At 38.7% G+C, this 13,030-nt stretch overlaps 2 protein-coding genes across 2 annotated transcripts in view; both read left to right on the plus strand.

The window, feature by feature from the left end:
- The first annotated feature begins 6,532 nt into the window (after positions 1-6,532).
- LOC110259117 (olfactory receptor 5AN1-like) overlaps positions 6,533-13,030 on the plus strand; it is a 30,378-nt gene continuing 23,880 nt past the window's right edge. Inside the window, exons 1-2 of the transcript XR_014839185.1 lie at positions 6,533-6,711; positions 7,357-7,720. The gene's annotated coding sequence lies outside the window, so the exon portion shown is untranslated. The remainder of the gene's footprint in view (positions 6,712-7,356; positions 7,721-13,030) is intronic.
- Positions 7,523-8,329, plus strand: LOC100516591 (olfactory receptor 5AN1-like). The gene has a single exon (XM_021085462.2). The coding sequence runs from the start codon at positions 7,523-7,525 to the stop codon at positions 8,327-8,329; it is 807 nt and encodes a 268-aa protein (XP_020941121.2).

Consider the following 13,030-nt stretch of genomic DNA (forward strand, 5'->3'; position numbering starts at 1 on the left):
AATATTTTGATGTAGCATAACCTAGACATGGTGGTGACAATTGTTTGTTGTGTGTTTCTGACCAGAATGAACATGAACAGAGAGAGGGAATATACCCTTGGTCAGAAACAAGGTCTACATTTGGCCTGACTGTGCCTCCCACGGAGGGTAGTCTGGGATATCTTATGTTTGTGTAAGGCCTCTTTCAGTGCTTATTATCTGATATGTCTCTGACCACATCTGAATCTCCACCAGGTGTAGTCCAAGGAAGGAGGAGGTGATTTGAATCATGAAGAGGAATGGAAGGATATATGCAGTTATCATATCATAATGCATATTCATTACTTATGAATCTGATGGTGTAGTTTTTTGCATCTAGTGTCCAGAGGGGATTTCTGTTGGAGATGGTATCCAAAAATCCATGTCACAGTCCATAGCAATTTGTTATATTGTGGGATTGAAACCTCGCTCCCATTATGTTTGGAACATTTACCGCTGGGTGACATAACCACCAGGATCATCCTACCAAATTAACATTTTTCATGTGATGAGAAAAGCAAATCTGATGAATTTGTCACCACTCGATTGACTTTACCAGAAGTGTTAAAGGAAACTTTTCAAGCTGAAATAAAATCTCACTAATAAATAATGAGAAACATGATAATAAAATGATTAGTGGGGGTAACATATTGCTAAATTCAGAACATTCTAGTGCAGTAATCATGCTGATATAGCAATCATAAATCTAGTACAAATATTAAGAGAGAAAATAGGTAAAAATAACTACCACTACAATAAATTTAATGGATGCACAGGTAAAATGATGTGGATTGTCACATCAAAAACATAAATTGTGGGAGAGAATGGTAAAGTATAGTTTTTGAGTGTATTTGAACTTAAGTTATCATTTTAATATAGACCATTAATAGTTTAAGATCTTTTTAAAAAATCAGAGCATGTTTGATTCACAATGGTTTGTTAGTTTTGAGTGTACAATGAAGTGATTCAGTTTCACGTATATATTTCTTTTCAGATATGTTTCCGTTATAGGTTATTACAGTATATTGAATATAGTTCCCTGTGCTATACGGCAGGTCATTGCTCTTTCTCTATCTTATATTTATTAATGTGTGTATTTTCATCCAAAACTCTTAATTATCTCTCATCCATTTTCCCCTTTGGTAACCATAAGTTTGTTTTCTCTGTCTGTTTTGTAAATAATTCATTTTTATCATTTTTCAGTTTCCACATATAAGTGATAGCTATGATATTTGTATTTCTCTGTCTGATTTTCTTCACGTAGTATGATAACCTCTATGTTCACTGATATAAGATATTGAATGAAACCTTACAGTTAGCTCAAAACCAAAATCTGTAGTAAATTCACACAAGGTAAAGAGAAATGAAGCTAAGCGTACCACTACCCCAAATCAACCAAGTACAAAGGAAGAGGGCAAGAGAAGAAAGCAACAAAGGGATTCTAAAACAGCCAGAAAAAGATTCACTAAACAGCAATTGTAAGTCGTACCTATCAATACTACTTTAAAGGTAAGATCCCTAACATTTCCAGTCAAACCCACTGAGTAGTGAATGGATAAAGAAGCCATGCCCAACTACATGCTGCTTATAAAAGACTCGTGACAACTTTAAGGACACACATGGAATAAAAGTGAGGGGATAGAAAAAGGGGAAATTCATGTACCTGGAAGCCAAGAGAGAGCTGGCGTAGCTATACTTAGAAAGAAAAAAGAGGCTTGAAGACACAATGTATAACATGAGACAAACCAAAGTCATTCCGTGAAGATAAAGGGATCAATTCTGTGGGTTTCCAATTCTAAACAGGAGTCACAGTCTTCTAGAAAGAAGGCTGAAGAAGTGGAGCAATGCTTATTGAGGCAGGTGGGGTGAGCAAATGTTCAATAACTTAAGGACAGGCTTTTAGAAGTATGAAAAAAATCTCTGAGATGGGATGGTTTCCTTGAATTCTCCCATCTGATTCTCATAAGGCTTTATGTTTGACTATTATTGTCTTCATCTCAAAGTTGAGGCATCTGCATTTCAAGAGGTTCAGAGTCCCACCTCTCACTCATGCTTCTCAAGGGAAGTCAGGTGCCTTTCCCTATAGGCAGCCTCTTCTGGCCTTTGGCAGGACACCTACATCACTGACTGCATCTGTGTAGGAATCAGAACTCTCAGTGACACTGCACATTCCTTGAGGATGAGACCATGCTTTAGGAACCATTGTAACCCTGAGACCACACACAGCATCTGGTACTTACAAGGGGAACAATAATGGTTTTTTTTTTTTTTTTCTGTTTTCTTTAAATAAAAACTACCTCTTGAAGAGAAGAAGAATCTTTTTGGTTTCAATGATTGCATGATTAGCTTTTATCATGGAAATATATAACCACTAACATATTAGCAAGAATAAAAGAATATATTTAGCTCTTTGCCCCACCCACCCCATTTTCCCTGGAAGTTAGCTGAAGTAGGTGAAATCAGCAGTGAGATCTTTCTTTTTTTCTTTTTGACATAGAAAAATTAACGTGTTTATTAAACACTACAGAAATAAGTGATGTGGGTATGGACACAGAAAGGTAAAAATCACATTTTAAATGAATAAATGAAAATTTGCTAAACCTTGGAAGGGCTAGGTAAAGGAGAAGAACGAATCAATGCACCACAAGTTTTTACATCAGAAACTGGCTGAGCAGCTCTTCAGGTGTAAAATACCACCAGGAAGTATGGCTAAATTTGATAGGCAATTAGAAATGCAATCCTGGAGCTCAGACCGATGTCCATTTGAAGGATGCGGATTTGGCTTTTTTTTTATTACTTAATGAATTATGTTACATTTTTTATAGGTGTACACCATCATCACAACCAAATTTGACAGCATGTCCATCCCAAAACCTCAGTACATCCCCAACCCCCCAACTCATCTCATTTGGAAGCTGAGATTTTTCAAAATCTGTGAGTCAGTATCTGTTCTGCAAAGAAGTTCATTCTGTTCTTTTTTAGATTCCACATGTAAGTGATAGCACTTGATGTTGGTGTCTCATTGTCTGACTGACTTGACTTAGCATGATAATTTCTAGGTCCGTCCATGTCGCTAAAAATGCCAGTATTTCTTTCCTTTTAAGGGCTGAGTAATATTCCATTGTGTATATGTAGCACATCTTGATCCACTCCTCTGTCGATATGGACATTTAGGTTGTTCCATTGTCTTGGCTATTGCAAAGAATGCTGCAATGAACATTAGAAAAAGAAGATATGCATGTGGATATATCTAAAATGAAGTTGCTTTGTAAACAGGGTGTGTCCACATATCTGATTTAGTATATTCACACTATTCCCAGCTAGCTGTGTCATCTTGGGCAAACCTCTGTTTAAGTCCACTGGCTTCAGGTCCTCACCTGGAAATTGAAGGTAGCGGCCTAGATGATCACTGTCCCTTCCAGCCCAAATGACTCTCAGGGTGTTAAAGGAAAAGCTCTAATAATGAGACCTTGATAGGACCACAGGGAAGTGGGGAACTGAATCAGGAGGGACATGGCAAAGTGGGACATGAAATTAGAAGGGACAAAATCTCCATGACAACCTTGACTCCAGAGAGCAAGTACCTGGAGAGCGTTCTTCCCCAACTGCCTTTTTCCTTTCACTCAGCCCTTAATGACACATAGAAGAGGCTCTCATGTGGGCATCTCTCTGGCTGAGTGGACAGCCAAGTCCATGGTCAAAAGTCTCCATACTGAAGTGCAGCAGGACCACCTGGAAAATTTGTTTGCAAAAGATATTCACAATTTTACCCTTTGTCAAGAACTCTGCCTTCCTGGGCCCTGAGTAAAGGTGAGAGGGCAAGATTTATAGAGAACAGTGGATTTTGCACTATCTCTATAGCCGTGTAATTCTTTCAGTTGGACCTTCCTGAGCCAGGTTTGTAGTCCTCAGTCTCTTTATCCTTCTTCCACTATCCCTTCTCCCTTATGTCCACACCCTCCACTTCGGGCTCTTCCTTGAGCTCTTCTTTCCTTTCTCTGATTTTCATGGAAAATACGAATCTGTGACCGAAATTATCAGGTATGACTCCGGAGTGAGGGACACCTGTTGACTTCTGGTTCTGGAATTTCTTAGGGATGTAATCTTGACCTCCACACCCTTCTGTTTTCCACCTGTAAAATGGGGGTAGATCATCATTTAGAATCAAAGGACATGTCCGTATAGCTTAATGTACGGTAAAAGCTGACTGAATGCTAAGTCAAGTATAATAATTTACTGAAAATTTCAGGCGAATAAACCAAAACATGCTTATTTATACTTTCCATCTTTATTCATCCCACTTATAATTTAATATACTTATTTGCAGATCTGTTTTTATGTAATAATCATTAATTTGATTTCCATTTAAACATACAGCTTTGATTCATAATTACCGTACAGCTAAGCCAAGCAGGATGCTGTTAAAGATTTGAATAAATATCATACATAATTCCATTGGCCCTTTAAAGTAATTATCTTGGAGAACGTGAGGTCTGGAGACTCTAGGGTGGGTGGCAGAGATATCAGAGTTGCCCCCCTCCGAGCCCAGGTAGTGTTGGTCTAAGTGTCCCTTTTAATCTTCTTTTGCTTCACATTGTTAGTCTTCACCCAGCACCATTCCTGGCTTTCTTGACCTGATTTTGTTCCCTGCATGACCTCACAAGTGACCATGTCCTTAGTAGGTCTGATTTGGAAAAGGTTTTGATAAGCTCTTTAGGTCATTCAGTCCCTGAAGCACTAGCCCCCTATGTGCTGGTAAATGTTTTTATTTTAGGGCCACAGCTATGGCATATGGAAAATCCTGGGTTAGGGGATCAGAGTTGCAACTGCCAGTCTACACCATAGCAATGCTAGATACAACCTGTGTTTGTGATCTACACCACAGCTCACAGATATGCTGGATCCTTAAGCACTGAGATGGGCCAGGAATAAAATCCACATCCTCAGGGATCCTGGTTGGCTTTGTTTCCACTGAGTCTCAACAGGAATTCCAAGTTGGCAGATCTTATTAGCCTTACTGGCAAATGAGGCAGTGAAGGCAGAGAAAGGTTAATAACTTGCTAAGGGTCACAGAGCCAGTAGGTAAAAATCAGGAAGCATAATGCCTCCAGCGTGGTTCTCTTTCTCAGGATTACTTTGTCTGCTTAGGGTATTTGTGATTCCATGACAATTTTTTGGCTTGTTTAATCTGACAGGTTTTGAGTGGAGTCTTTAAGACTGTCTATATTAAAAAATCATATCATCTGCAAAGAGGAGAAATTTCAATTCTGATGCCATTTATTTATTCATTCATTCATTGTTTCACTCCTTCTTGCCTGATTGGACTGGCTTGGACTTCAAGTACAATGTTGTGTAGGAATGTGCACAGTGGTCACCCTTGTCTTATCTCTGGTCTTTGGAGAAAAAGCTTTCAATCATTTACCACTGAGTGTGGTGTTAGATGCAGGCATGTTCTCATGGCCTTTACTATGTTGAGGTAAATTCCTTCTACCTCACTTGCTGAGAGTTTTTATCATGATTTCTCTTTGAATTTGTCCAAAGCTTTTAGTGCATTTATTGCGAGGACTCTATGATTTTTATATTTCATTCTGTTAATGTGATGTGTCACATTTATTGCTTTGCGTATGTTGACCCATTCTTGCATCCCAAGAATGAACCCTACCTGGTCATGGTAGGATCCTTTGTATGTGCTGCTGCATTTTGTTTGCTAATATTTCGTTGAGACTTTAAAAATCTCTAGTAACCAAGGATAATGACCTGTAGTTTTCTTCCCTGGTAGTGTCCTTATTTTGCTTTGCCATCAAAGTAATACTGGCTTTGTAAAATGCCTTTGGAAAGGTTCCTTTCTAATCCTGTGAAATTGGATTGTTATCATCATTATATAACTACAGATGTGATAAATTCATTTGAGTAATAAAAAAAAGGAAAGAAAATGCTCCTTTCTGTCCAGTTTTTTTTTTTTTTGGAAGAGTTTGAAAAGGATTGGCATTAATTTTTTAAATGTTGGGTGCAATCTACCATGAAGCCTTCTTGTCCAGGGCTTTTCTTTGTTGGGAGGTTTCTGACTACTGATTCAGTCTCCTTACTAGTTATTGTTCTGTTCAGACTTTCTATTCTGTTTTTTTTCTGATTCAGTTTTCCTAGGTTGTACATTTCTAGAAATGTATCTGCTTCTTCTGTGCTGTCCAATGTGGTGGAAAACCATGGGCCCCGAGGGGCCACTTTGGTGGAGCCCTGAAGCAGCAGAGGGGAGAGGCAGTGAGGTCAGAGTGTAGCTGCTCCTCTATTCTTTTCATGTGGTCCTTCGTGGACTCTGTGGCCCAGGGGGGATGCTCTACCTTCATCCTTTGTTTTAGAATTTTAACATTGGTATCTTGCCTATGAATAGTTACTAGTTTTTTTTTTTTCAGGTAAGAGGACCGAAGTCAGGAATGATCTATGTTGTTATATTGATTATGACACTCAGAACTTAAAATCTAAAGTCTTAGATTTTAGAACTTAACCACAGTTCTATGCTGCTTCCTAAAGTGAAAAATTCATGCAATTAGGACAAAAGTTGGCGCCAGTAGTGAGTCGTACTAACTTCCCTTTGGAATGTTTTGTAGAAAGTCTTCCCTAAGAAGACTTACTTCATAACTTAATGGGGCAAACAGACTCTGTCCCTCCAAGATATTATCAGGATTATAAATCATGGTAAAAATTTCTAGGCCACTTAGGAGCTGTTTGATTGAATATGTTTGCAAAAATCTTGAGACTTTATTGTAGACAGAGTAATTTTTCTTATGAGTAAAAGAAGAGAATGTGAAAATATATCTAGATGGTCATTTGGGAGAGAAGAGCTCTTTCAAAATTATTGTGAAATGATGGTACTTATGCAATACTATTATAAAGCACCAGTTATATCCTGAATTATGAGATATCATTAAAAAACTCATATTAATTACTTAATCTTAAAATATAGTTGATTTATAATATTGTGCCAACTTCTGCTGTACAGCAAAGTGACACCTTCCTTTTTTCAACCTGTAAATTTAATCAATGATATACTCTTTTATATAGTAATCACAGAATTTATATTGCTTTTTTAAGACTTTTCAGTCAACATCTTAAGTACTTTTATAAATTGTCATGAGAACTCCTGAAATAACTGAGAACCTGAGGCTATGAGAAGGTATTTGCTGACAATTTAAGAAGAAAAGCTGAGTTCTTTACCCCAAGGCAGTGAAGGATATTCCCTTTGCTAGGGCTCAATGGAGGAAAAATATGGCGTGTATTAGATTTGTAATGTTACCATTTCACCTGAGTCAGCAATGCATTCTCTTTCTTTTCTGACTTCAGGAGTACAAAGCCAATGAATGGGGGAGAAAATACTACACGTATCATCCATTTTATCCTCTTGGGATTCTCAGATTTTCCCCATATCAGAGCAGCCCTCTTTGTGGTGTTCCTGGTGATATATATTTTGACTCTGACTTGGAATCTGTGTCTCATTGTCTTGATAAGGATGGATTCCCACCTCCACATACCCATGTACTTCTTCCTCAGTAATCTGTCCTTTATAGACATCTGCTATGTGAGCTCTACAGCCCCCAAGATGCTCTATGACTTCTTCCAGGCAAAGCCAACTATCACTGTTGTGGGTTGTGCCATTCAATACTTTGTGTTTTCAACCATGGGACTGAGCGAGTCTTGTCTCATGACAGTCATGGCTTATGACCGCTATGCTGCCATTTGTAACCCACTCCTCTATTCATCCATCATGTCACCCTCTCTCTGTGGTCGGATGGTGCTGGGGTCCTATATGGCTGGACTCTCTAGTTCTCTGTTCCACGTGTGTGCGATGCTTCAGCTCCACTTCTGTGGGCCTAATGTCATTCAACACTTCTTCTGTGACCTGCCGCAGCTGTTGGTTCTTTCCTGCTCTGACACGTTCTTTGTACGACTCTTGACTGCTATATCAACAATGATCTTTGGGATAATAAATGCCCTGGTTATCATGATCTCCTATGTCTACATTGTCATCTCCATCATGAAGATCACTTCCACTAAAGGCTGGTCCAAGGCTTTCAACACCTGTGCTTCTCACTTGACAGCAGTTACCCTCTTCTACACCTCAGGTATGTTTGTCTATTTGAGTTTCAGCTCTGGTAGTTCCTCCAGCTTTGACAGATTTGCCTCCGTCTTCTACACTGTGGTGATTCCCATGTTGAACCCTTTGATATACAGTCTGAGGAACAAAGAAATCAAAGATGCCTTGAAGAGATTGCAAAAGGGAAAGAGTGTTGCTGAGGTAACAGATTGTGACGTCTGACAGGTTTGTCCTGTTAGAATCAGCTTAACACACAATAATATTCACATGAATGGAGAATATCAAAATTCATAGTGCCTTGGACCAAAAAGGTTTAATGTGACAGAGATCATATGCCAAAATGGACCAACAGCTATATTCTGCTGCACAGACAAAATATCTTTCAGTCCTTGAGGCCCATTATTTTCATTCTACGTGTAGTGTGGTTTCAACATTTATTCATCTATCAGCAAGTATTCATGAAACATCAATGTTTAGAACTTTTCTGCTTCCTTTTTTCCTCCAAGATGATGTCTGTCCAATCTTAGATTTATGCCCCTAAAGGAGAGACATGTGACAGAAGTCCCAGGATTGTGGAAAACTTGTCTCCCAAATATTTTGATGTAGCATAACCTAGACATGGTGGTGACAATTGTTTGTTGTGTGTTTCTGACCAGAATGAACATGAACAGAGAGAGGGAATATACCCTTGGTCAGAAACAAGGTCTACATTTGGCCTGACTGTGCCTCCCACGGAGGGTAGTCTGGGATATCTTATGTTTGTGTAAGGCCTCTTTCAGTGCTTATTATCTGATACGTCTCTGACCACATCTGAATCTCCACCAGGTGTAGTCCAAGGAAGGAGGAGGTGATTTGAATCATGAAGAGGAATGGAAGGATATATGCAGTTATCATATCATAATGCATATTCATTACTTATGAATCTGATGGTGTAGTTTTTTGCATCTAGTGTCAGGAGGGGATTTCTGTTGGAGGTGGTATCCAAAAATCCATGTCACAGTCAATAGCAATTTGTTATATTGTGGGATTGAAACCTCGCTCCCATTATGTTTGGAATATTTACCGCTGGGTAACATAACCACCAGGATCATCCTACCAAATTAACATTTTTCATGTGATGAGAAAAGCAAATCTGATGAATTTGTCACCACTCGATTGACTTTACCAGAAGTGTTAAAGGAAACTTTTCAAGCTGAAATAAAATCTCACTAATAAATAACGAGAAACATGATAATATAAATGATTAGTGGGGGTAACATATTGCTAAATTCAGAACATTCTAGTGCAGTAATCATGCTGATATAGCAATCATAAATCTAGTACAAATATTAAGAGAGAAAATAGGTAAAAATAAGTACCACTACAATAAATTTAATGGATGCACAGGTAAAATGATGTGGATTGTTACATCAAAAACATAAAATGTGGGAGAGAATGGTAAAGTATAGTTTTTGAGTGTATTTGAACTTAAGTTATCATTTTAATATAGACCATTAATAGTTTAAGATCTTTTAAAAAAATCAGAGCATGTTTGATTTACAATGGTTTGTTAGTTTTGAGTGTATAATGAAGTGATTCAGTTTCACGTATATATTTCTTTTCAGATATGTTTCCGTTATAGGTTATTACAGTATATTGAATATAGTTCCCTGTGCTATATGGCAGGTCATTGCTCTTTCTCTATCTTATATTTATTAATGCGTATATTTTCATCCAAAACTCTTGATTATCTCTCATCCATTTTCCCCTTTGGTAACCATAAGTTTGTTTTCTCTGTCTGTTTTGTAAATAATTCATTTTTATCATTTTTCAGTTTCCACATATAAGTGATAGCTATGATATTTGTATTTCTCTGTCTGATTTTCTTCACGTAGTATGATAACCTCTATGTTCATTGATATAAGATATTGAATGAAACCTTACAGTTAGCTCAAAACCAAAATCTGTAGTAAATTCACACAAGGTAAAGAGAAATGAAGCTAAGCGTACCACTACCCCAAATCAACAAAGTACAAAGGGAGAGGGCAAGAGAAGAAAGCAACAAAGGGATTCTAAAACAGCCAGAAAAAGATTCACTAAACCGCAATTGTAAGTCCTACCTATCAATACTACTTTAAAGGTAATAGCCCTAACATTTCCAGTCAAACCCACTGAGTAGTGAATGGATAAAGAAGCCATGCCCAACTACATGCTGCTTATAAAAGACTCATGACAACTTTAAGGACACACATGGAATAAAAGTGAGGGGATAGAAAAAGGGGAAATTCATGTACCTGGAAGCCAAAAGAGAGCTGGGGTAGCTATACTTATCTCAGAAAGAAAAAAGAGGCTTGAAGACACAATGTATAACATGAGACAAACCAAAGTCATTCCGTGAAGATAAAGGGATCAATTCTGTGGGTTTCCAATTCTAAACAGGAGTCACAGTCTTCTAGAAAGAAGGCTGAAGAAGTGGAGCAATGCTTATTGAGGCAGGTGGGGTGAGCAAATGTTCAATAACTTAAGGACAGGCTTTTAGAAGTATGAAAAAAATCTCTGAGATGGGATGGTTTCCTTGAATTCTCCCATCTGATTCTCATAAGGCTTTATGTTTGACTATTATTGTCTTCATCTCAAAGTTGAGGCATCTGCATTTCAAGAGGTTCAGAGTCCCACCTCTCACTCATGCTTCTCAAGGGAAGTCAGGTGCCTTTCCCTATAGGCAGCCTCTTCTGGCCTTTGGCAGGACACCTACATCACTGACTGCATCTGTGTAGGAATCAGAACTCTCAGTGACACTGCACATTCCTTGAGGATGAGACCATGCTTTAGGAACCATTGTAACCCTGAGACCACTGACAGCATCTGATGCTTGCAAGGGGATCAATAACTTTTTTTTTCTGTTTTCTTTAACTAAAAACTACCTCTTGAAGAGAAGAAGAATCTGTTTGGTTTCAATGATTATATGACTAGCTTTTATCATGGGAATATGAAACTACTAGCATATTAGCAAGAATAAAAGAATATATTTAGCTCTTTGCCCACCCACCCCATTTTCACTGGAAGTAAGATTAGCTGAAGTAGATAAAATTGGGGTGGGACCTTTCTAAAACATTCCTAGTTGGGCAGAATAGATGTGCACCACTAAAATTAAGAAAAAAAAATTTACGGAAATGAGCTCAGGTAGATAGGTTAATGAACACAGTAATGCAGCATAATGTATTGAGAGAAATCCAATTCAGAAAACCTCACACCTACTATTAATAGAAGGCATGCTGTGTAATAGATACTCTACATAATGATTTATGAGCATTCCGTAATTTGATTCTGTCTAGGAAGAGCTACTCAATGAAATAGCTCCTACTCTCAGTTCCATTTTATGAAAACTGAAGTGATAATTCTGAGGCTTAGGGTGGTTCATTTGCTCAAGGTCACTCAGCACTCAAGTGGAAAAACCAGACTCCAACCCCAATTTGTGATATGTTGATACCAATGCTCATGAGTGTAACCATAATAATTTGTGGCCCTGCCATGAATTAGCTTTTTTTAATTTTTGTATACCTTCTTGCCTCAATTTCCTCACTTGTCATGGGAAATCATGTTTTGTCTGCCTCACAGGGCTGCTGTGATAATCATTTCAGGTAATATATTTGAGAAAATGTCTGTATATATATATAGGGTGTTTTTTTTTGTCTTTTTGTCTTTTTCTGGGGCCACTCCTGCATCACATGGAGGTTCCTGGGCTAGGGGTCTAATCAGTGCTGTAGCTGCTGGCCTACGCCAGAGCCATAGCAACATGGGATCCGAGCCGTGTCTATATAGCTATTTTTTAAATTCTTATTTTAAATTACTTACTTAATTATTTTTAGGGCCACACCCATTGCATACAGAAGTTCCCAGGGTAGGGGTAGACTCTAAGTACTAGCTGCAGGTGTACGTAATGGCCACAGGATACAAGCTGCATCTGTGACCTATGCCACAGCTTGAGGCAGCAGGATGCTTAACCCACGGAAGAAGGTGAGGTATCAAACCTGCGTCCTCATGGATACTAGTCGGGTTCTTAACCCGCTGAGGCACAATGGGAACTCCTGTGTGTATATATATATACATACATACACACACACACAAACCCACACACATTATATATATAATAGAGTATGTGTGTATGTGTATATGTGTATAAAAAACTACTTAGTAAACAGGAAGTGCACATGCTTAACATAGGGTTTTCAAGTTATTCTTACCAGCTTGCTTTGTCATCTTGACAAATCCCTTAGCTCTACAGGCTTCAGGCCGTCACCTGGAAAATGATGGTATTGGACTAAAAAGTCCCTGGGTCTTTCTAGCTCTAATGACTTCAAGTTCATTAAAAGAAAAGCTATGATCCTAAGATTATGATTGGACTATTGGGAAGTAGGGAATGGATCCAGAAGGGACATGGCAAACTGGAGCATGAAATTAGCAGGGACAAAATCTCCATGACAACCGTGACTCCAGAGAGCAAGTACCTGGAGAGGTTCCTCTCCCTAATTGTCCTTCTCCTTTCACCTCTGCCTGTAGTACCACATTTAAGAGTAACCCCCCTGTGAGCATCTCTCTGGCTGTGGGTGGACAGCCAGCTCGTGGACACAGTTCCCACCTTGAAGGGCCATAGGGCCCACTTGAAAACTTTTAGGGGAGAATGAAATACACAGTGTCAACCTTTGACAAGAACTCTGTCCTCTTGGGAATGGAGTCAAGGTGAGAGGGTGAGCTTTACAGAGAACTGTGGGTTCTGTGCTATCTCCATAGCCATGTGATTCTTTTAGGAGGACGTTCATGGAGCAAAGTTTATAGTCCTGTTTCTTTCATTCTTCAACTCTTCCCCCCTCCTCGTGTCCATACCCCCCTCTTAGAGCTCTTCCTCAGGTTCTTTCTCCTGACCCCAATTCTCTGACTTTCAGT

Source organism: Sus scrofa, chromosome 2 (assembly GCF_054392235.1).
Source record: "Sus scrofa isolate SSC_HxYL_T2T_F1_AM1 chromosome 2, Sscrofa_HxYL_maternal_Yorkshire_Landrace_v2.0, whole genome shotgun sequence".
NCBI lineage: Eukaryota > Metazoa > Chordata > Mammalia > Artiodactyla > Suidae > Sus > Sus scrofa.

Bases quoted from the DNA above. Each gene is read 5' to 3' on its own strand.
- LOC100516591 (XM_021085462.2), top strand. From the start codon at position 7,523: ATGGATTCCCACCTCCACATACCCATGTACTTCTTCCTCAGTAATCTG.